The 25,385-nt window shown below is 45.1% G+C and overlaps 1 protein-coding gene across 7 annotated transcripts in view; it reads right to left on the bottom strand.

The window, feature by feature from the left end:
- wwp1 (WW domain containing E3 ubiquitin protein ligase 1) overlaps positions 1-25,385 on the bottom strand; it is a 74,126-nt gene that overhangs the window by 25,549 nt on the left and 23,192 nt on the right. For 5 of the 7 annotated variants that reach the window (XM_083778639.1, XM_083778640.1, XM_083778637.1 and 2 more), the window contains 5 exons: positions 23,243-23,333; positions 18,893-19,031; positions 11,500-11,624; positions 9,984-10,136; positions 8,877-8,970 (listed from right to left, as the gene is read on the bottom strand). In XM_083778639.1, coding sequence (XP_083634765.1) covers positions 8,877-8,970; positions 9,984-10,136; positions 11,500-11,624; positions 18,893-19,031; positions 23,243-23,333 — 602 coding nt within the window. The remainder of the gene's footprint in view (positions 1-8,876; positions 8,971-9,983; positions 10,137-11,499; positions 11,625-18,892; positions 19,032-23,242; positions 23,334-25,385) is intronic. The other 2 variants (XM_083778645.1, XM_083778641.1) reach the window with 1 other exon arrangement.

The raw sequence follows: 25,385 nt of genomic DNA on the forward strand, positions 1-25,385 counted from the left end.
CAACATCAACATTTTAGGACAGCAATAATATCTAGACAATATTATCTAGACAGTGGCCTTGTGGTTAGAGTGTCCGCCGGAGAGTTTTCTCCAGCCCTGCAGCTGGGCAGTCGCAGCCAGCGCGACACTTAAAGGAATACTTTTTTTGTTGCGTTTTGGGTCAATTTATTAATTTATGTTAGGTAGCCATGTAATAAGCGGGATAATATCTGGCTAGGTGGTCATTGTTGTCGGGATATAATTCACCTTCAGGGTAATTAACCACCTCGGCTTCGCCTCGGTCCTTAAACTCCCAACAATGACCACCTAGCCAGATATTATCCCTTACTTATTGAGAGAATTTCTCGCCCGCAAAGTTATAGACCGTGATGTGTGGCCAAGGTTCAGGTGGTCAAGTCATAGACCGTGATGTGTGGCCAAGGTTCAGGTGGTCAAGTCATAGACCGTGATGTGTGGCCATGGTTCAGGTGGTCAAGTCATAGACCGTGATGTGTGGCTAAGGTTCAGGTGGTCAAGTCATAGACTGTGATGTGTGGCCAAGGTTCAGGTGGTCAAGTCATAGACCGTGATGTGTGGCCAAGGTTCAGGTGGTCAAGTCATAGACCGTGATGTCAGTGTGCGCCCTGTTGAGTATATGCGAAAGTGCAGTTCGTTCACGGCAGCTGCGTTCACAACACGGGCAGATGCAAAAGATACAAAGCTAGGAAATATTGGATTGTGGAACATCCACATTCAATAAACAACGATTAAGTCTGCTTCAGAGACTAGACACAATCTGCAGTCTACTGCCTGCCAATGGCCAAAAGGCAAAGAACTTTCTATTCAAATTTGCAACAAACAAAATGCAAACGCATAGCTTGTGTGACAGCTGGGGTAATAGAGAGAGCAAAGTGCAAACAAGAGCACCCTGCCCCCCCCCCCCCCCCCCACCACACACACACACCCACTTACCCCAATGCAGAGTACTTAGCCAAACCCCGCCCCCCCCCCCCCCCCCCCTCTCCCCTGAGAGGCCTTTCCAGTCTGCGTCTCTCCTCCATTACAAAGAAAAGAGCCAATGAATGACAAATTAGCGTCTGAGGGCTCGGCTAAAAGGGCCCGCTGTCATGTTGTCTAATGCCTGTGACACAGTAGGGTCCTGACTGGTTGGAGGCTGGGGCTGCCTGTCTGTCATGTCTAATGCTGCCTGTCTGCTCGCCCACAGACGGGGAGAGAGAGAGAGCGTTAGAAAGGGTCCGCCTGGTTGGAGGCTGGGGCTGCCTGTCTGCTCTGTCTAATGCCTGTGACACAGGGTCCGACTGGTTGGAGGCTGGGGCTGCCGGTCTGCTCTGTCTAATGCCTGTGACACAGGGTCCGCCTGGTTGGAGGCTGGGGCTGCCTGTCTGCTCTGTCTAATGCCTGTGACACAGGGTCCGCCTGGTTGGAGGCTGGGGCTGCCTGTCTGCTCTGTCTAATGCCTGTGACACAGGGTCCGCCTGGTTGGAGGCTGGGGCTGCCTGTCTGCTCTGTCTAATGCCTGTGACACAATGTCCGACTGGTTGGAGGCTGGGGCTGCCTGTCTGCTCGCCCACAGACGGGGAGAGAGAGAGCGTTAGAAACGCAGACGGTCAGAGACAGAGGATGTTGTTTGTGGGTTTGTGGTAATCCTATATCTGCATGGAGTAGTGGAGCAACTACTCCATAATTATAACCGCTTTACAGTCCAGATGACCAAACAAACACAGAACAGATTTCACAACATGTTAATTGTGGCAACAACAACTCGGGTTACCTGCAGTACAATGTCTAATCTAAGCAGGGCCTGTGTGCAGCAGCGAACATGTTGCCTCGCTTCCCTTTTTATTAGCTAGGAAACCTCTAAAACGCTTCCTGTTTACGCGTACAGCCCACCAGCTGCTGTGCAGGAGTGCAGTAGAGTAGCACACGGTACCTAACGCCAAGTAGCTGAGCAAAATATGTGCAACTTATTCGCAACTGTATGTGCATGCAGCCTGTTGCATAATAAACAGGGGATGTGCTGTGTGTGTGTGTGTGTGTGTGTGTGTGTGTCTCTCTGTGTGCATGCATGCAATTTCAGCGAGGGTAGAATGTGTTGGCATGAGGATGACGTCAAGGGTCTCCGCTGAAGGAGATCCATTGTTTCCCAGCCAGCAGTGTTCTGTTCAGCCACTGCTACTGTCCACTAGGCACAACCCATGAAGGCCCCTGCTAGCTCCCTCCAGGCACAACCCATGAAGGCCCCTGCTAGCTCCCTCCAGGCATAACCCATGAAGGCCCCTGCTAGCTCCCTCCAGGCACAACCCATGAAGGCCCCTGCTAGCTCCCTCCAGGCATAACCCATGAAGGCCCCTGCTAGCTCCCTCCAGGCATAACCCATGAAGGCCCCTGCTAGCTCCCTCCAGGCATAACCCATGAAGGCCCCTGCTAGCTCCCTCCAGGCATAACCCATGAAGGCCCCTGCTAGCTCCCTCCAGGCACAACCCATGAAGGCCCCTGCTAGCTCCCTCCAGGCACAACCCATGAAGGCCCCTGCTACTGTCCAGGCACAACCCATGAAGGCCCCTGCTAGCTCCCTCCAGGCACAACCCATGAAGGCCCCTGCTAGCTCCCTCCAGGCACAACCCATGAAGGCCCCTGCTAGCTCGAGGCACAACCCATGAAGGCCCCTGCTAGCTCCCTCCAGGGACAAAACTCTGGCCATGTGACTGTCAAGTCTGGGCCGTCCTGTCTGAGCAAGACGGGACATTAAAGGGCTTCCCCCTAAAAAGTCCACAGTTCAAATCATCAGTCAGAGAGAAACCTCCAGTCGACCGACGTTCTCTCAGGAGAAATGTAAAAATGTCAGTCCAATCAGAGCCCCGTGGAGTTCCACTTTAAAATGAAAGCTAACTGGTAAACATGCACGGAAGCACACTGCGTGAACAGCACGAGAACGCGTGTGAACACACACACACGCACGCACGCAGTGGGCGTGCGCTCTTTAACAGGTTGTGTGACCCAGGACTACTGGCTCCACAGAAAGGGTCTCCCTCGGTTAGTGTTTGTAGATAAGCATTAGGGAGGGAGGGAGGGAGGGGGGGGGGGAGGGAGGGAGGAGAGGGAGGGAGGTGGGAGGAGAGTGACAGAGACAACCATGGAGGGGAAACACTCAGAGACGACACACAGTAAGAGAGAGGAGAAGGAAAGCAAGACATGTAGAAAGAATGAAAGCCAGAGAGAGGGAGAGCGACGATGATTTAACCCATTTTGACCTGAGATCAGATTCTAAAAATGTCTTCTACATCCTGACAATTCTCCGAAAAAGCTATGTTTCTATGTCAGTCGTTCTTCGATTTAAAAAAAATAGCAGACCTACAAGATCGTATGAGCTTGTAGATCTGCTATTTTTCAATAGCTAAAGCACAACATAATGCTAACACCAAACGGGGTTCTCACCCCAAAATGGGTTAATTTGAGAAATTCAGCTTGTAGAAGGAAGACAAAGCGGACAATGGTGCAGTGAGAGAAATAAAACTACACACGGAACCAAAGTCATAACACTGCAACGAGCTAGTGGGGGAGAAACACCAGAGCATAACGGTGAGATATGGCAAGGAGCGTGCGTGCGTGCGTGGGAGGGGATGTGCGCACGAGCGTGTGTGTGAGAGAGAGAGGGATATGAGAAGGGCATACAACAACAAAGTCTAAGGTTGCCCTTGTGTTGTCGTTTTGCAGTCCTCCTAAAAGGCAGCAGCAAGAAACTGCAATGCAGATGGCTGTGTGCCACTACCACACACACACACACACACACACACACACACCCTCTCCCAACCCCCTCCCTTCTGGTTCTGATCTACAGACGGCTACTGATTGGCCCCGTAGAAGGGGGCGGGGCACCTTTTACACAATATGATAGATAATATATAAGGAAGGATTGGCACCAGTGTGGCGACTGGCGACTACTGTAATTTAAACGGGGCAGACAGCTGAGGGAGGGGGGGGGGGGGGGGGGGGTCAGTGACGGAGGACAAGAGACAGACAGATGAGAAAGACAGAAAACAAAGAGGGAAAACAAAGGCAACAATCGAAAGGGTGAGAAAATGCTGTAAGAAAGGGAGAGGGAGGAATGAGTCACGGCAAAAAACAGACCGGTCTGAATTGAGTGGTGCTGTACTGTACTGTACTAGCTCTCATCCCTGGCCTGTGTGTGTGTGTGTGTGTGTGTGTGTGTGTGTGTGTGTGTAAAGCCCAAGGGTCAAGGCGGTTGCCCACGTTGACCCTAGTGATTCAACACATGGAATTCAATGGCCCCAAACCACACCAAAGGGTCAAGACGGTTTTAGCGTTAACTCCTTGCAACCGTTTGGACCCAAGGAGTGACCCTTTGGTGTGGTTAGGGCTTTGGGCTGTGCAACAGTGACACTTGGTGGTCAACAAACGCTATTTCCATGCTTGGACGGACACGTACATTGACAGTTAGACACGTACACAGACACGTACACACATTGTCGTCTATAGGAGTCACTAGCACCACTCAAAAAACATGACAAGGACAGAGAGCCAGATGAGAAAGATATGAAAACAGAGATGGAAGGAGATGATTGGACAAGGTTAAGAAAATGCTGTAAAGTGAGAAGGAGAGGGGGGGGGGGGGGGGGGTATGCAGACAAGGAGGTCTCAACAGACAAATATAGTTTGGGGGCAGGAATGATACAGGATGCTGCAAGGACACCAATCTCTGTGTGTGCGTGCATGCATGCGTACAGTACGTGCGTGCATATCCATGCACGCTGAGATAGTAGAGAGAGCACTCTTTGTCAGAATCCCCCCCCCCCATCCTTGGCGGGATCAATTGAAGTCTGTGATCGCATCTCGGCCAGCGATCCATTAGCAGGGGGTTCTATCGGTCAGCCCACTAAAGGGTTTCTTCTGTCCATCAGTCGGTCCACTAAAGGGTTTCTCCTGTCCATCAGTCAGTCCACTAAAGGGTTTCTCCTGTCCATCAGTCAGTCCACTAAAGGGTTTCTCCTGTCCATCAGTCGGTCCACTAAAGGGTTTCTCCTGTCCATCAGTCGGTCCACTAAAGGGTTTCTCCTGTCCATCAGTCAGTCCACTAAAGGGTTTCTCCTGTCCATCAGTCGGTCCACTAAAGGGTTTCTCCTGTCCATCAGTCAGTCCATTAAAGGGTTTCTCCTGTCCATCAGTCAGTCCACTAAAGGGTTTCTCCTGTCCATCAGTCAGTCCACTAAAGGGTTTCTCCTGTCCATCAGTCAGTCCACTAAAGGGTTTCTCCTGTCCATCAGTCAGTCCACTAAAGGGTTTCTCCTGTCCATCAGTCAGTCCACTAAAGGGTTTCTCCTGTCCATCAGTCAGTCCACTAAAGGGTTTCTCCTGTCCATCAGTCAGCCCACTAAAGGGTTTCTCCTGTCCATCAGTCAGTCCACTAAAGGGTTTCTCCTGTCCATCCGTCAGTCCACTAAAGGGTTTCTCCTGTCCATCAGTCAGTCCACTAAAGGGTTTCTCCTGTCCATCAGTCAGTCCACTAAAGGGTTTCTCCTGTCCATCAGTCAGTCCACTAAAGGGTTTCTCCTGTCCATCCGTCAGTCCACTAAAGGGTTTCTCCTGTCCATCAGTCAGTCCACTAAAGGGTTTCTTCTGTCCATCAGTCAGTCCACTAAAGGGTTTCTTCTGTCCATCAGTCAGTCCACTAAAGGGTTTCTTCTGTCCATCAGTCGGCCCACTAAAGGGTTTCTCCTGTCCATCAGTCAGTCCACTAAAGGGTTTCTTCTGTCCATCAGTCAGTCCACTAAAGGGTTTCTTCTGTCCATCAGTCGGCCCACTAAAGGACACCATGAAGAAATACTTGACGCTACAAGGCCTGGCATAAATAAAGGTTGATTGGTTTCCAATTACGTTCTATTTGCGCCCAAATATTCCTGTAAGTGTTGACATTAATGAAGACGGGGTGATGAAGCTGGTGGCCAAGTGCCAAATGTGTTTGTGCAAAAAAATAGGACTCTTTTTGCTGTAGAAATGGTTATAATTATAATTATAATAAGTTAAGATTTAGTTAGATGGGAGGCGCATCACATTGCCGGTAATCAAGATTAATCTTGTGGTTGGGTTGACAAGAGACATTTAAGTGCTATAAAAGTATGAAACTGGTATCATCACCATTTCACCCACTTTCCGTGTGATTAAATCAAGATTTGAATAAACAAGCCATTTTTTTCCCCCAACACTAGGATGTCACATCGGAAACTATTTGTATAATAATATGGTAAACTAAAAGAATTAACCCATTCTGAACGGGAACCCCTTTTGGTGTTTTAACTAAGCATTATGTTATACTTTAGCTATTGAAAAATAGCAGATCTACAAGCTCATAGCTTGTAGGTCTGCTATTTTAAAAAAATCGTGAAAATGCGGCACAAATCTTTGAATATATATTCTTTCAGAAGACGTCAGGCCTAATGGGTTAAAGACTGAATCCTGGCAGCTACAGATAGAAGTAATATAAACAACATTATATAAATTAGAGGCCGAGAGGATCTCGAGTCAAAGTACACTTAGAATATCTTAGTTTTCTCTAAATAGAAAGTCGCATTACTAAATTTCCTACTCATGCAAAAACTATATCACACAAATGTGAAGTGTGCGGTCACTGCGGTGCCTTTGGAGCAGGGCTGGAGATTAACGGCGTCCCAACGTCCCGGGGCCTATAAAAAAATCTATTTGGGCCGATAAAATATCTAATTCGGGACGGTTTCGGGACTAGAGGAGTTTCATTTTTTCTTTTTATATATTTTATCCCACGATTTTGTAACCCATTTGTCACCCCTGTGTCAATTATCTAATGTGATCCTGGGCTCTAGAAACCCTCCGCCAACCTAGTCCCCATATATGGGGGACATGGGGAGAGCAACGGACTAGAACTCATGCTTCCTTCATGCCTGAGTGTCCAAGTTGCTCCTTTACACCTGACAGGGGGGAGTTTCCCTGGTTGGACATTATTCCAACCAGTTCCTTTCCCCTCCATCAGGCGCCCCGGCTGGCCAGGGGGAGGCAGTTTAGTGACCAGGATTACTGCATGTTCTTTGTGAGGGTACCTAGCTGGGTAGTGCTGTCGCTGTGAGGCGACAGCACTACCAACTGTGCCCCGGACTAGAGGAGTTTCTGTACTGAAAATGCACATGTGGTGCGCACCGACGAACAGCATGAGTCTAGCAGTGCTGCATAAGACACAGACACAAGCGAGTCAGTCACACACATTATATTAAAGTAAAATAAGACAGAGTATAATGTTAATATAGCCCGCTGCGAGTTACTGATCTGCTTGCCAAAGTGTCATACTCTCACACACCCGGACGGTACAGGCTGTGCCTGACTGTCATTGTCAACAGGAATTTAATCTTGTGTAGGACAAAAATATCCGATTTGCTTGTCGATACGAATTCTCCATTCATTTAGTTCAGTTTGGGTTAGGTTAGGACACAAATCTACACTACAGCTGAATATAGGAGGGGGTAGCGCCCCTCAAAAATACAGTTAATAATTTTGTAATATCAGTGGTGCTTAGCCCAGGTCCCCAGCTTCTCTCTAAAATGCACTTTGTGCCATTTTAATAACGCAATGTACCCTGAATTTACCGGACAGTCATTTCTTCTACTACGGCATTTCCGGGTTTTTCCTGCGCCGATCTGGTTGGATTCATTTTATGTAATGACTAAAATAGTGCATTTTAGAGAGAAGCTGGGGACCTGAGACGCTTCCCAGCTCAGAGAATAGACTTTTACAAAGGTCTAGCAGGCTTTGTTTCGGTGAGTAGTTACGTCGTTTTGTTTATTTGCTGGTAATTGTAAAGCCTCGCACGGGAGTGAGAAAATCGCTAGAGGGCTGTGGAAGGGACTTCCACAGGGCGTCAGAGAGAGACTTGCTGTAAGCACTGGACCAGGGCTAAGTGGTGCTTTCCTTTTCCCCGGGACTGTATACTTTCACTTTCTCTCACTCACACACACACACGGCTGCACCGCACAAAAACAGGGCACAGGAAGCTAGAAGCTTGAGGCCAACACTGCCCCTTAAAAAAAGGAACGCTAATAATGTCAAAAATGTCACCTTGTTCCATTTAAGCATTTTCTCCCGGCCAGGGAATAATCCTGGTTAAGCACTTACTCTCTACTGAGCAAAACATTGGCTATTGCTGAAGTGGTTAAGACACTTTAATTGCCCGGGGTTATTTAAAAACACGGATCACTTTGACCGACGGACCGGATGTTGTTCCGGATGTGGCTGTAGCAGCTAGATGTAGCCACACCACTCTAGAGGCGATCGACAACAACGGGAGGTAAGAATAAATCTATCGCGACTGGACAGCGGAGGGCCGTCTAACACGGGATCTTTTTTAATAATTAGACGGGATGATTTAAGATTTTCCTTGTCGTCGGCTAAACAGGGGAGGAACATTTTCGATGACGTCTCACTGTTGCGCAACATCGAGGATTGCACAATAGGCACTCCCAAGCTGTGGAGCGATGCGATGCGATCCGTTTTCATATCAATAATGTCTTTTGGATCAAACTTCGTCTTGGGCGTCGGGCGTTACTAACTTGGTCCTGGGCGATGGGGGTGTTTTAACCCATTCTGAACGGGAACCCATTTTGGTGTTAGCACCATGTTATGCTTTAGCTATTGAAAAATAGCAGATCTACAAGCTCATAGCGCGCCACCGAGTGGCGCGCTACGAGCTTGTAGGTCTGCTATTTTTGAAAAATCGAAGAACGACTGACATTTTTTAAATATGATCTCAGGTCAGAATGGGTTAATCAGACCAGTGTGTGTCCAGTGGAAACCTCGTATGAATCTGATCTAAGGTCAGAATGGGTTAACTGTCTCACCTGTTGGCAGCCCTTGAGGAAGAGGAAGATGAGCCTTCTCCATCTTCGTGCATGGCGTTGCCATTTTGCTGGACTTCTGTGGAGGAAAGAGATCCTGTGAGATCCCCACACATGCACACACATCGTGAAATAGTCACTTTGTAACGTTTCCAACGTTTCAAAATACTGTATACCAGTGACAAAAAAGATCTGGTGGATCTATGATCTATGATCCTCTCCATCTGCATTACTCCCAGAGCGTCGCCCGTTAACCCATTTTGACCTGAGAAAAAAAGTCTTCTACATCCTGACAGTTTTCTGAAAAAGCTGTTTCTATGTCAGTCGTTCTTCGATTTTTCAAAAATAGCAGACCTCCAAGCTCGTAGCGCGCCACTCGGTGGCGCGCTATGAGCTTGTAGATCTGCTATTTTTCAATAGCAAAATTATAACATAATGTTTAAAACACCAAAAGGGGTTCCCGCCCAAAATGGGTTCAACTGCCGACATCCCTATATGCAGCCTCACGTGTTTGTCGCCCTCCATGGAATAAAGCAAAAAAAAAAAAACTCTGAAAATGTATTCTAAATGTTTTAGGGTTAGGCCGACCGGCTGATGAAATCATGACATTTGTCATGAGACCATTCATGTTTCGGGAAGATGCTTCTAAACATGTATCCTATTGCTAGTTTGATCACGTCAAATCATAATAAATCAGAAAATAACTAATGACCGAAAATAGCCAATCTACAGATTGGTGCGCTTGTAGATCTGCTATTTTCGGTGCGCACATATATTTATTTAAAAATGTTTAGATCAAAGTACTAGCGGATGGAGGATGGAGCACACACACCAATAGTGGGTAGGTATTGTAGGTGCTGACCACGGGAGACAAAACTTGAAAAAAGGAGAGGTCGCACAGCTCGTGGCAAAAAAACTTTTATTATAAGACCGACGATGCAAAAAAAAGTTTTCACGACACAACACAAACCATGTAACCACGAACACGTGCATACATCCAGATTCCCGCATGTGTTTAAGCGTGCATGCATGCGTGGGTGCGTGCGTGTGTGTGTGTGTCTCCTTGTATATGTGTCTGTATGACAATGAATGTCAGTGTGTTGAGCTCACTGGTGGTGGCGGTGTTGCCGTTGGTGAGGGCGGCGGCCAGCGGCTCCTGCTCAGCGACCGTCAGTCCGTCCAGGAAGACGGTCAGTTCACCCGTCGCCACGGAGGAGCCCTTCTGCTCCACGCTCAGCTTCAACACCTCCTTCACATTCTCCACTGGGGAGACGAGAGGACAGACGCACGGACACACACACACACACACACACACACACACAAACACATTGATTTGAAGAGGACAAGCCAAGTCGTTTCGGAGGAAAGGTTAATTGATGGCCACACGTGTCTACTCAACCTTCACTAAATATTAGGCATGCAACGATACACTCAACTCACGATACGATACGTATCACGATATGAGGTTCACGATACGATTTATCACCATATTTTCAGCACAATTATTTTCCAGACATTTTTTTTTTATGATTTATCTTCCCCCCCCCAAGCTTTTTTTCACAATTTATATTTAACTACGTTGCAAAAGTAGCATTACTTTTTATGTAAAATTACTTAATTTAAAACAACTGTAAACATGGTTTCATGTTTAAACCTAGCTCGAGTTAACATTTCTTCTTTTCTTTGATGGCATCTTAGGATAGATGTAGACCTACTGTATTTGACAGTGCAGAAACATAATTGCATTCCTTGATGATGGCCCATAGCACTTACCCTACCCCCTTAGATAGCATTTCTGTTGACTTAGATAGCATTTGACACAGACTTATAGCATGTTATGTAGACAGCACTATAATTGCATTGTATATAGTCATAGCACGCCATAGTACATATGTATAGCATAGTAGTATATATGTATAGTTTATATGTATAGTGTATGTATAGTTTCATTATATAGATATTCCACTGTTACTTTCTTAGCTTACGCATGTTTCATGATAAATGCTTTTATGTGATGTATTCCCATGCTTTTTGTTCTTGCTTAATGTAAGTCGCTCTGGATTAAGAGCGTCTGCTAAATGCCTAAATTGTAAATTGATGTATTAATGAGCATCAATAACGACCATCACCTGTGTCACAGACACACACAGCTCCCCTCTACAGGCCTCTACTACTGAAAGTGACTGCATGGAGTCTGTCTTATTTCTCTCCAAAAGCACGTGAATATGATGGAATATGATTACAGCTCACATTGCATATCACACACTAGCCCCCCTAAAAAATATATATATATATATATACTTTTAGAAAATCAATATTAATTTTTAATAAATCGATACATATCGTCGGGATATAATATCGATATACCATATATTGTTACATGCCTACTAAATAGTATATACACCAATGCACTCTCACTCTCTCTGAAAGCTAGACACACATCATTCATTATAACCAGAGATGACGCATGTAGAAGTCATAACTACAATAGGTATAAGAGTTGTGTGTGTGTGTGTATGTGTATGTGTATGTATGTGTGTGTGTGTGTGTGTGTGTGTGTGTGTGTGTGTGTGTGTGTGTGTGTGTGTGTGTGTGTGTGTGTGTGTGTTAAAGTATATATTCCTACATTTTCTGTCGTGTTGCTCTAAGGCTTGCAGGAGGTCCAGCGTGGCTTTGCCAAGCAGAGCGTCTGCCTTTAAGGTGTGATGGCTCCATACCTTGAAGTCCACCTGTGTGTGTGGCGTTACATTCCTGGAGAAACAACACACGGAATATAAACTTCAGGGAGCAGACACAGACAAATGACATCATCCTTAGGCAGATTTGTTTTTAACCCATTTAGGCCCGACGTCAAAATAAAATAAAAGTCTTCTGAAAGAATATATATTCAAACCAAAATGGGTTAAACAAGAGTTATTTTGCAAAAATGTTTAGATTTTCATTATCGTGAGAACGATGGCTTCCATTTTCGCGTTGCAACTTTTCAGGACTAGAAAGCCTGCAGTTTCTATCAGCTTGTATTCCACATCGATGATGATGTCACTGGAGGACATTTTTTTGCAACTGCCCACAGCCCTCCTATGTGAGACAGACCGAGTAGAAAGATTATTAGTGAGGAGTGAGGACCTATTATATGAAGATAGGTTGAAAAGTGGTGAAGTGGTCCTTTAAGTGCTTGATCTGCCCCAAATCCGTCGGGCACAAGCAAACTAGCACTAATGGCCACACGGCGGCAGTTAACTTGTTAAAAAGGCTTTTAATAAAGAAATTTACCAATTTAAAACTGAAATGACCTGGCCTGCCTTCATAGACAAAAAGGTTTTATCCTTAAGATTTAATTAACTACTTGAACCGCAATTGTGCCGGATTAGCCAGAAATAGCAGATCTACAAGGTCACAATGTGTCGCTTCGCAAGCCATTCCAAGCTTGTAGATCAGCGATTACTGGCAAAGAGATTTGGCTGGAGTCTCTAATACACGCAATATCAAACTGAGTTATTCTGTGTCTGTGTAAATGTACTGGTTTACTGTTGTATTGAGTGAAGGTTTGCTTTTTGAGTAACCTATCCCTGGCTATATGGTTTACAGGTTCATGATTTGGTACAGCTATATTCATCCTTGTAAAACCATTGTAAGGTTGACTTTAACCCAGTTTGGGCGGAAACCCCTTTTGGTGTTAATTTATAATTTAGCTATTGAAAAATAGCAGATCTACAAGCTCATAGCGCGCCACCGAGTGGCGCGCTACGAGCTTGTAGGTCTGTTATTTTTGAAAGATCGTGAAAATATTTATTTCAGAAAACCTATTTTGAGGTCAGGCCTAAATGGGTTAAAAAAATAAGCAGTTTGCTCCAAAGGTGGACCAAATTGCAGGTGGAGCGAAATGCCTTCACGACGGACGACGTACGTCGCGACGTATATTTTTCCGTCGCAACGTATATTCGAGTACGTCCTGGCGTAAATATCAATTCGTCCCGGCAGAACGGACTCGTCGCGGCTATATCTACCCGTTTGCGACGTAATATGTTGGCTATTATTTTCCGTCGCGCCAGAACGGGACTCGTCGCAGCTATATCTACCCGTTGTGGCGTGAGCTGGACTCGTCACGGCAGAACGTGACTCGTCGCGACTATATCTACCCGTTTGCGACGTGCGCCTCGCCGGTCCGGTCTCCAGGCGAGCCTGCGTCCTTCATATATTTTTTTTTCTGCTCTCGTTGGACTTAACTTTAAAAGTCCAATGGAACACCTCTTTGTAACGGGTCGCTGTAGTATAGTGGTCTAATTCCTCGCCTCTCTATTCTTTTTTGCTGAGGACGCTGGTTCAATTCCCGCTCGCGGCAAACCAAAATTATTATATTTTAGACAGACAGACAGACAGACAGACAGACAGACAGACAGACAGACTGCCTGTCTGCCTGCCTGTCTGCCTGCCTAATGTATTGTAAATAATGTATTCATTCCATACGGCTATTTTTTTTTAATATAAAAACTTTTGTCTTTCGCGCGATTCGAACCAGCGTCGTCAGCACCAAAACATTGAGAGGCGAGTGATTAAACCGCTGGACTACAGCGGCCATAAGTTACAAAGAAGTGTTTCATTGGACTTATAAAGACAATAGCACCCAGCTGCAGTCTCGCAAGGGGAGGGACCGGAAGTGCTTTTATTTCCGGCTTCCACGTGCACAAGCGCACATACACGCACGCGAAATATAATGCGCGTGCACGACACGCACTTGCTGGTGCGCGCTTAAATGCCGGGTGTATATAGTACCATCTGTGCTTAAACATAATTACGTGGTCGGTTTGGAAAAGTTTGAAGTAGTTTGTTGTAGGTAACATTTTAATTGAAAGCTTATTAGTTGGTGGTATAAGTGTGCATATTTGAAGAAATGCAAATCTAACAATAATAAAATGATATGCAATAATAGGCTAGGCCTATATGGTCGATTATAACATAATGATATCAAGGCATTTAAGTAATGTAATAAGTTGCTATAACCCCGTACCCCTGTCCCACACACACCATGTCCAGACCATAGATCACAGACACACGACCATATGCATTTAATTTACTATGAAAACCTGCATTTCCCGTCAGTCAGTCAGTAAGTGTGTCATGTCACGCCTCGTGTCATGCCTCCATATATGGTCACGCCTCATGACACGTCACACCGCCATATATGGCCGTTTCCATATGATATAAGATCCCGACACTGACCTCATCAAACCCTGGATAGCCATACATTGAAAAGACTGGATCATCACCTAGATCTCCATATATGGAGCTGAGGCGGCCAGCAACTCTACATCTGACCTCATAATGTAATAATCAGCTCATAATGTAATTAAAAGACGAGCACATAACTTAATAGATTTTTCTATAATGTAATAATGTGTTACATTAAGAACCTCCACATAGGCGACTCATACTGTAATAAAACTTCATAATGCAATAATGTCTTTATAATGTATGAGCTGATTATTACATATTGCATTATATTTCGCGTGCGTGTATGTGCGCTTGTGCACGTGGAAGCCGGAAATAAAAGCACTTCCGGTCCCTCCCCTTGCGAGACTGCAGCTGGGTGCTATTGTCTTTATAAGTCCAATGAAACACTTCTTTGTAACTTATGGCCGCTGTAGTCCAGCGGTTTAATCACTCGCCTCTCAATGTTTTGGTGCTGACGACGCTGGTTCGAATCGCGCGAAAGACAAAAGTTTTTATATTAAAAAAAAATAGCCGTATGGAATGAATACATTATTTACAATACATTAGGCAGGCAGACAGGCAGGCAGACAGGCAGTCTGTCTGTCTGTCTGTCTGTCTGTCTGTCTAAAATATAATAATTTTGGTTTGCCGCGAGCGGGAATTGAACCAGCGTCCTCAGCAAAAAAGAATAGAGAGGCGAGGAATTAGACCACTATACTACAGCGACCCGTTACAAAGAGGTGTTCCATTGGACTTTTAAAGTTAAGTCCAACGAGAGCAGAAAAAAAAATATATGAAGGACGCAGGCTCGCCTGGAGACCGGACCGGCGAGGCGCACGTCGCAAACGGGTAGATATAGTCGCGACGAGTCACGTTCTGCCGTGACGAGTCCAGCTCACGCCACAACGGGTAGATATAGCTGCGACGAGTCCCGTTCTGGCGCGACGGAAAATAATAGCCAACATATTACGTCGCAAACGGGTAGATATAGCCGCGACGAGTCCGTTCTGCCGGGACGAATTGATATTTACGCCAGGACGTACTCGAATATACGTTGCGACGGAAAAATATACGTCACGACGTACGTCGTCCGTCGTGAAGGCATTTCGCTGTCTCTCCCAAATTGTGTTAGGCATTTGCCTAACTGGCACCCAAAAACAGTAACAACAAGTCAAACCGTTACAAGGGGAACAAGAGCAGACCAAGTACACAAAGCCAACTCAGGTGAGTTTCAAAAAGTACATCAGAACTAAATAATTAAAGACGCGTCCTCTTTCCCCAGTATTAATTCAACGTGAAAACAAAGCATGGGGACTCATCGATCACTCTTGACCTCTGCTTTGCCTTCCTGTCCAGTGAGACAGGGAGGGAGTGACCCCAGCGTCGGTCAGACGCCCTGCAGGGAGCTTTTCATGGGAAACTAATCCACAGAGGAAGCAGTTCTTGGCACCGGGAACACAAATGTTAGTGTTTGGAATGCTCAGGAGGATTAAACAGCCACCTATCCATTACAGTGGCTTTAATGAAAAATGTCTCCTTCTCCTCACTCTGTGTCCCCTCGACCTTGCATCTCTTATAGTAGCTCTGGTCCATATCCAATGCTTCTATGATTCTGCCCTGCATTGGCTATGCTACTTTCGCTTTTAAATCTGACATGGAACTCAGACCAGCCTCTCCTCTTTGCTACTCACCAAAACAAAGGCGGGTTGTGTCATTAGAAAGCCTACTTTCCTTAGTGGACGCACAATATCGGTTGAGTAACTAAAATATTTTTTTTTCCGGTGGAAACTAAATCCCTTTTTGGCCAAAAAGTACAGTTTATACGTGTGGTGGGGGGCTCACTAAGGAAAGTAGGCTTTCTATCTGACCCTACCCCATGCCAAAGCGCCAGTGCTCGCCCAGCTGTTTGCCGTCACCGAGGCGGATGGATGCGTGCACAATATGCCCATTAGGTCGCTTCTCGCCCTCAGGGCGTCTTACCGGTTTATAGAGAGAATGACATACCCAAATTCCAATACTTTGAAAAAAAGTCATTATGTGGCTAGTTTCCACCCTGCCATTAACTTGTGGAAAGATGACCGCCGTGTGCATATGGTCTATTGAGTATTCAAACATGAGTATTCTGAACATTTTGAGCATCTCAGAAAATCTGTAGCTCCAACGGTTTAGAAGTTAGAGCCATGTTTCAACTAGCGGTCATTTTAAATAGGGTGTGGTCATTTTCAGGTATTTCGTCCCGGATAGAGAATTAGTTCCCAAATTGTTCACGGTGGTCATATTAGCCAAGAACATTCTCTCCTAAATGAAGTGCATACACATCTTAGCCAGGTCCTCTACTAACAGTACTGGAAGTGTGTACTTTGGCATTCATTCTCTCTGTATTAGCTTCCTCGTCAGAGAACAAATATTATAGCTCCTGGGGCAGAGAACTGCCAATCTTGCAAGAACAGAACATAAAGAAACATTCGGTTCTATTAACTACTTAAACCCTATAAACGTTGTAGTTTGGGGTCCCCCACGGGTCAATCCACGACCCACTCCTTTTCCACCCTCTACTCCAAATCTATTTGCGACTCATTGTGAGCTTATCGCATATTTATCGCACAATGTTCGCCTATTATGACAATTCCCAGAATAGGAACGCCCAAAAGATTAAAGAGGTTCAAGAGATTAAAGACAATAACCTGGATTCTACATGAACCATTTGAAATGACTCCAGATTGAAGGTCAGGGGTTATAATTTTGTATAACCTAAAGTGGAGCAATCCAGGATTACAGCCTAAAGGTGTATTGTTAACCCATTTTGGGCGGGAACCTTGTTATGTTATGCTATTACGCATTGAGCGCTCCTTTTGCATTTCCGCAAAAAACGCGGAAGTAGACGGTTCTTCCGGCTGCTTCAGAACGCCACTGAGCAACTTCCACTGAAATGAGTAGTGGGGCGGCGGGGCTAGCCTATCACACAGCAGCACACGCACACCGTTTTGTCTTGATTATCCAATCAAGCCTATTAGCTTCCATGATGACATGTCTGGCATTCGGCCATGTGCCGTTCAGACGCCAAAGAGCTGCAGAGTTCTCCCCACACACAACAAGCTGCTGATGACTCCACAGGGCTTCTCTGACTTACAGTAACCACTGAAGGAAGCCCTATTCTGACCTGAGATCAGATTCTAAAAATGTCTTCAAAAACCTGACAGTTTTCTAAAAAAGTCATGTTTCTATGTCAGTGGTTCTTCGATTTTTCAAAAATAGCTAAAGTCTAACATAATGAAACACCAAAAGGGTTTCCCGCCCAAAATGCATAAAGTATGGAAGAGAAACTGCAGAAGCAGAAAACCTGCAACACCTGAAGAGTATTCTTAAAGGTGCAATAAGGCAGGTACATACATGGAAATAAAGGAATAACCAGCACACAATAAATGTCCTTTTCTCATGGTTTATTGCCTCTGACGAACAGACTACGGACGTGTCTCGGCGCCCGTTGTCTTTTTTTCGTCAGAGGTATAATAAACCATGTGAAATAAGGGACATTTATTGTGTGCTAGCTATTCCTGTTATGTACAGTATGCCTTGCTTATAGAACAAACACACGTACGGTAGCGAGTCCATGTGCTCATGTGCTGAATGAGGAAGAGAGACTAGGCAGTGGAATATAGACACGGACGCATAGAGAGGTACAGACCACGTCATTTACCAAAAATAACTTATTTTTATATAGATATAGATATAGATATAGATATAGATATAGACACTGAACCCCTAATTGCTCCCGATGTGCTAGTTGGTGCCTTGCATGGTTTCCGCTGCCATCGGTGTATGAATGTGTGTGTGAATGGGTGAATGTAATGCACAATCTCTGTAAAGCGCCTTGGATAAAGGCGCTATATAAATGCACCATTTAGATATATAGTTTTTATCCCACGATTTTGCAACCCATTTTATTCACCCAGTGTCAATTATCTAATGTAAATAATCCTGGGCGCTACACTTCCTCTGCCAACCTGGGACTGACCTCATGCTTCCTTCTAAGCATGAGGAGTCCAAGGGAATTTCCCCGGCCGGACGTATAGCGCGTGGAAGTAACACGTTATCCCGACCAGTTCCTTCCCCCTCCATCAGGCGCCCCGGCTGGCCAGGGGGAGGTAAAGAATAAGAATTCAGTCAAGACCATGTAATTTACCAAAAATAACAGATTTTCAAGCTAAAGATGTCCCAGCAAGCCAAATGACGTTATGATGACGTCCTCCAGTGACTCCGGTGACGTTCAGGACTAGGTCAGATCATAGCCCATATGGGGATGATCTTTACGTCATTTCCAGGACGTCTTCACCAGTTAAATTAATATAGCTTATTCTGGGCTAGATCTGACTAGTTGATGTGGCCTCTATGGGACTCTCTCTGATTCATCCAGGGACGTCTGTCTCAGTGGGCAGAATTTATGTTGGTTGAAATCAGGTGATATTCTGGGCCAGATCTGACTAGTCTTGGTTTGACTTGATTTGGCCCCAATAGAGACGTCACTAGATAGAGGCCAAAACAGACCTGGAGAAGATCAGTGGAGGGTGAGGCAAAGTCGACCGGATTATCGTGGGCCCAGCTGAAGAAAACTGCTCAAAACAGAGTCCGATGGCGGGGTGTGTTTGCGGCCCTATGCTCCACCTAGGAGCCTACAGGAATAAGTCAAGTAAGTCAAGAGACGTCACTAATAAGTCAAGGTCCTGACCGTGCTTACTGAGGTGACACATTAGCTTGAAAATCTGTTGTTTCTGACAGGCTTATTAAGATGATCAACATGTGTTGCTTACAGAGTGAGTCTCTCATCCCACTTGGGGTTGGAGGAGCTGTGTGATTTTGCCGTGCGACATGATCCCCCCTCGGCGGTCACCTCCACGTAGATGGACGTCCCAAACAGGCTCTTCTTCCTCTTGAGTTTGGCACAGGAAACTATGGCCACAGCAGGACGGGGTAAGCAAATGACATTCACAAATATTATATAAATAAATATATATAAACTATGGCCACAGGCTCACAGCAGGACGGGGTAAGCAAATGACATTCACAAATATTATATAAATAAATATATATAAACTATGGCCACAGCAGGACGGGGGAAGGAATGGTGACATTCACAAATATATAAATAAATATATATAAACTATGGCCACAGCAAGACGGGGGAAGGAATGGTGACATTCACAAATATTATATAAATAAATATATATAAATAAACTATGGCCACACCAGGACGGGGGTAGGAGGATCGGCCAAACAGTCAAATTACATTCACAAATATTATCGTTTATAATTTGACATCACTAGTACATGGTCATCCGTTTGTCCTACTCCTTGTTAGACATCTAGATTCCAGATCAGTGGTTCCCAAAGTGGGGTCTGGGGACCCCCAGGGGTACTTGAGGGAGTTCCAGGGGGGGACCCAGCTAGATGATAGTTTGGAACCAAATGGACCCTTATGAGTCTGTAACTCAGAGAGCGTACAAATGGAACCAAATGGACCCGTAAGAGTTAAATTAGCATTCATTTTACAATATAAATTGGGGGTCCCGGGGATAGAAATGCCATTGAATGGGGGTCCGTAGACTAATGCATGTCAAACTGGGGGTCCTTGAAATTAAACGGGTTGAGAATCACTGCTAGAGCCGTAAAAATCTTCTCTTATGGGGGTCCTTGGCATAGCTTTTCAAATGGGGGTCCGCGGGCTAATTGGTGTCAATTTGGGGGTCCTTGACATGAAAAAGTTTGGGAATCACTGATCTAGACACAACATAATGGGAGTTCCTGGAGGTCTACAGAGAACCTGAGCAAACACTCAGCTTCTCACTCAATGGTGCAGAGAAGTGACTGCAAATAAAACGTTAATGAATTGCATTTTTTTATAGCGCTTTTCCAAGTGCTCAAGGCGCTTTACAATGGTTAATTAATTCATACATTGGGAGGTGAAGCGGCGAACAGTCAACGCCAGCGTCCTCACTTCCCACATTCACACACCAATGGTGGCAAGCTCACACCGACCGACTCATTGGAGGCAATGTAGGGTTCAGTGTCTTGCCCAAGGACACTTCGACATGTGGACAGGAGGAGGAGCCGGGATTCGAACCTCCGACCCAGGGATCATTGGACGACCTGCTCTACCTCCTGAGCCACAGCCACCCCCGTTGTTCATGGCTTGCTCATTGACAGCCAATCACAGCTGAATTACAATGTGCCTATATAGTAACTATATAGTTATTCATATATATGTAAACTTATTACATTACACTTATATTATAACGGTGCAACGTCACTGAATTAACACAAAACTGTGTTTTTTTGGTCATCATTAGCTCTGTATCTGCACCCAAATTTACTTTTGGTTTATTGTAAGTCAAGCTCAAAATTACATAATCACGTTGATTCACATTAGTCAAATCTCAGGTAGAAACAGCATGCACTCTACTGTGCAGTGTACTTAAGCTCTTTGAGCACTTGGAAAAGCGCTATAAAAATGCAATCCATTACTGTAATCTTTCTAGTTACAATGTAATCTTTCTAGTTACAATTACGATGTAGATTAGGGCAGTGTTTCTCAACCTTTTGTCAATTCAAAGTAATCCAAATAAAAAAAGGAGTTGTAAAAACAAGAACAAAATTATTTTTGCCACAATACAATGGTCTTAACCTTGAGCACTTTTGTACAAAGAAAATCGTAAAAAATAATTGATAAAAAAGTAAATATGTTTGACAAGTTCTGTTGTTTGCAGTGCAAATTTACCACTCGTCATCATTTTATGTATGACAACACTCTCGATGTCTGCAGACATTTCTTCAATGCGTCGGCCAATTGTGCTATCTGAGAGGGGCACATTTGCTAATTCCTTTGCAAGATCTGCTGGCACCAAGCCCACACCCCCCGCGAGTTTGAATGCTCTGGCTATTACCGTTTCTGCCAATGTATGTGGCATTTTAACTGTGCCAACATCTCTGCGATTTGGTAGCTTAATTCCAGACCTTTTTCAGAAGTCTTATAGGGGATTCACACTGAGACGGACTGAATCCGTTTCATTGGAACCGTTTCCGAATACGGTTGCCTGGTCCCCGATGGCCATGATTCACATTGCCCGAGATTCAACAGCGCACCGGGTACACTTGCATAACACACTTTAATCCTCCAGACGGCGGTTTGTTTGATGGCTGGCGCGCACGGACACTGACCATCAACTCTGCGACATTGTCTCAAATAAATCCAGACACACTGCATTGCATTGCCTCTTTGGCTTTTTGCCGTTATACTACTTCACTGTCAGCCTGCCTGCTATTCACTGTGTCAGTCAGTTCTGTGCTCCAGTGTATTAGTTTGCTATGGATTCTACTTCAGCATTATTATTATTTTGTTTTACTTTGGAAACTGTGCCAAGCAAAGCCCAAGAACCACGTGTAGTCCGCAGAATAAGATCAGCGCGTACTGCGGTGCTGCGCATACGCAGATTCAACAGGAGACGGGCGGCGTTGAGAAATGCACTGGTGTTACGCGTCGTGCAGCGGCTGTGTTTTTTTTTGTTGAGGCTTGGCTCGTCGACTAGAGATTAAGTCACGTTCTTTAAAAAAAAACAGTCCACTTCCTTCTTTAGGTACGCATGCATTCACATTGGAACGATCCGTATCTGAATACACTTCAACGGTCCAGAGACCCTCCCCCCATGCGGTCCCGGGGACGGTTGGGCGATCCGCTCCCGGGAACGGTACGCATCATTCACACTACCACAACATCTGCCAAGTGGTCCCGAGTGCGCACCCGGGACCATAGTGTGAATCCCCTATTAGTGGTACTGCGTATCAAGAGACTTGCCTGCTTCGTTGTGTCTTTCTCCTTTTTTTTCTTTCAAGCTCACGAAAAAGTGTTTGTCCTTTGTAGCGAGTTCATCATGATTGGTTTACTCGGAACCATGCTGCAAGCTTGAATCCACAAACTATACACAGCGGAATCAGGTACGTTTTATCCCCAGTAAACGTGAAGCCAAACTTCATGTAATCATCACGGTACAGTCTGGCAGGGGCTTTCTTTGTAGGCGTTGCGTTGGTAGTAGTCGCCGTTGTTGTTCCCCCGGCGGCGAGGGACCGCTTGCTGTGCCGTCATCAGATGCAGGTGACACGGCGGCGCTGTCTGTGCTGTCGGGTTCTGGTGGTGTCTTTCTGGAGGGAACGAAATGTAGCGTCTTCTGGATGGCAGGATGCATCTCTTTTTTGCTGCTGGTTCCATCTTGTAGTAGCTCAACAATGTGAATGCCATGTCTGTGCTGTGCCCCATTTATACAGTAAAGTTGCCAGGCGATTAACATTTCTATGGCCGATGGTCGTTAGTCTATTGTTACGTCGTCATGTTGTTTTCGCACGTCTATTTAGACGTGTGACAACAACAACGACGCAACAATAGGACGCCTAGCTATCGCTTTCGGGGGAGGGCTAGTGTTACTTTAGGTCAAAATCTCGAGGCACACCTGGACATATCAAAGGCACAGTAAAGTGCCGCAGTACATAGGTTGAGAAACACTGGATTAGGGTCCTAGAGTTAAACCATTTTGGACTGACGTCGATTAAAAAAAAGGCTTCTGAATCCTATTTTTTTTCTGAAAAACTTTCTATGTCAGAGGTGCTCAACCTTTTTCATGTCAAGGACCCCAGAATTATCTCCATTGGGCCACGGACCCCCCATCTCAAAATATGTAGTTCCAGGGACACCGCAGAAGCAAATATTTTAGTTAAAAATGTAATGAAATATATATTCAATGATTTGCACCACATTTTAACGATTAAAAAAAAATAGACCTACAAGCTCGTAGCGCGCCACTCGGTGGCGCGCTATGAGCTTGTAGATCTGCTATTTTTCAATAGCTAAAGTATAACATAATGCTTGAAACACCAACAAGGGTTCCCACCCAGAATGGGCATTAAATGGCCTTTAATGCTTATCAAACGTTAAACTGTGTGTGAGTTGAGAATCAGTCCTGTTGCTGGAATGTAGCTGAAAAGGCACTTGATTATGTAAATATTTGAACTCACCAATGGCATGGAGCTGAAAAGGTACTTGATTATGTAAATATTTGAACTCACCAATGGCATGGAGCCGTTTTGTTATGGATTATGTAAATATTTGAACTCACCAATGGCATGGAGCTGTTTTGTTCCTCCGTGGTTATTGCTAGACTCTGTTCTAGACGAGGCCGTGGCCATGTCATACAGCACAGTGGAAGCCTAGGAGCGCGCACACACACACACACACACACACACACACACACACACACACACACTAAGTACTTGTCATGTCCATCTGTCTGTCAGTCCTTCCTGGTACACAGAACACCACTGACAACTTTCTAAAACCCTTTCTAAAAAAAAGAAAGAAAATGCTATTAACAAGTACCAGAAGGCCCAGGCCGTAGCGTAACGGTCTGGGCACCGGACTGGTAATCCAGTCGCAGTGTGCCGCGGGTTCGACTCCCGGACCCGACACGGCCTTTACTGCACGTCTTCCCCCCATCTCTCTCCCGTTTCCTGTCAGCCTACTGTCTGTCCCTTCAAAAATCAATAAAAGGCGTAAGCCGCAAAAAAAAAATATCTTAAAACAAGTACCAGAAGTTTTCTTCTCTTTAAACTGGCAGTCTTGAGGGAGGGGGGCGAGATGGTCCGGTTGAGGGGTGGGCAACGCATTTTATCTCTCCTCCATTCAGCAGAGATTAAAATAGGGTGCATTTTGCATCCCAAAACGCAGTTTATAGTTAAGGGACGCAATAAAACAACGACCTCTGCATCCACGGGATGCACTACTGTACTGTTTTTTATTCTAGTTTATTTTGATAGCTTTAGTTACAATAATCATTTCTTCTTCCGTTTTCTACATGAATATATATATATATATATATATATATATATATATATATATATATATAACCGCATTATAATTAACCATATAAAATGAAATAGGAGTTAAATGCTGCAAGTTGTAAAAATGGCAAAATATGACTCCTAACGTCGTTGAAGTGGGACTCATCTAAAAGACCATCCCTGCTGTAGCGGTTTCCCTTAAGGTTTGGACACAGGAAAAACCCAAAGGTCACTGTTGGAAAATATAGCAGCCTACCTGGTTTCACTCAGGGTATAATAATAGATATATAATAAATCGGTAAATTTCAATAAACATAGGAAATTATTTCAAACCAACCCACAGTCAATAACCAAGAAATGCAAACGACACACAAAAAGTCAGTTTAAGGTTTGTATTGTAAAATTAAATGTAAATAAGGGTAGTTCAGTTCATGTCACACAATTCACACCATAACTCCACTTCAGGTTTTACCCAGAAAACAAATATAACTCTATGAACCAAACTAAAAATAAAATAAAACAGCGTCCTGGCCAGGGGGCAGTCAGACAGATATTTTGTGAAGCCACTAAGGAAATCGGGACTTCCTGAAAGTTCATATAATGGCCTGTTGTGGCACTGTCATTGGGCCCAAAAAACCCCATAGCTCCATAGAGGCCCATGTATTTGGGCCCAACTTCACCTAGACTGTATTACCTTAATAAACATGGTCATGAATACTTTCTGCTTCCAGTCACTAGTTTAAAGTCTCATTTCTCAAGTCATAATATTCTTTTTGGAAAATTATGGTCCCATTTATTAAAATAATTACCAATAAGTCGTGTATGTTCTGAGAGGCGTGGCTACCGTTACAGCTTATGATCGGGAGCCACCCCTCGTTCAGTCAAAAAATTTAAAAAAAAGAAGAAGGGGGGAAGTCCCACCTCGTTGTCTGGGCCAGCCAATGGCCAGCTGGGCCCAAACAGAGCCAGCCAATGGCCAGCTGGGCCCAAACGGATCTAGAAAGATGGCGACTTACAGTTCAAGGACTGACAGGCTTCATTTTCCGTCCATATCAGACCCGGAGAACGCTTTGTCCATATTTTTTACAGTCTATGGTCCTGGCGCTTGTGTGTGGATGGGTGTGCGCGCGAGTGTGCACTCTGGTGTGTGTGTGTGTGTGTTAACTCCGCAACTATCCCTTGTACTGAGCTCACCCACAGTAACCCTCTCCACTCAGCTGCTCTTTACTGGACGACGTCTCCTCTTTAAAAAACAACGTAGTCAGTAGAAGTGACAGTCGAGACGCGGTTTCGTAGCGGCCGATCTATGCCCCCCGGCGCGGTCGTCACTGAGTTGATGGCAGGCGATCAATCGTCCGTCGTTTTAGAATGGCTCACGGCGTTTACCGTTTACCGTTTTGACAAGGGCCAAAACTGCTGTCT

Source organism: Protomyctophum parallelum, assembly GCF_964188405.1.
Source record: "Protomyctophum parallelum genome assembly, chromosome: 12".
Taxonomy (NCBI): Eukaryota; Metazoa; Chordata; class Actinopteri; order Myctophiformes; family Myctophidae; genus Protomyctophum; species Protomyctophum parallelum.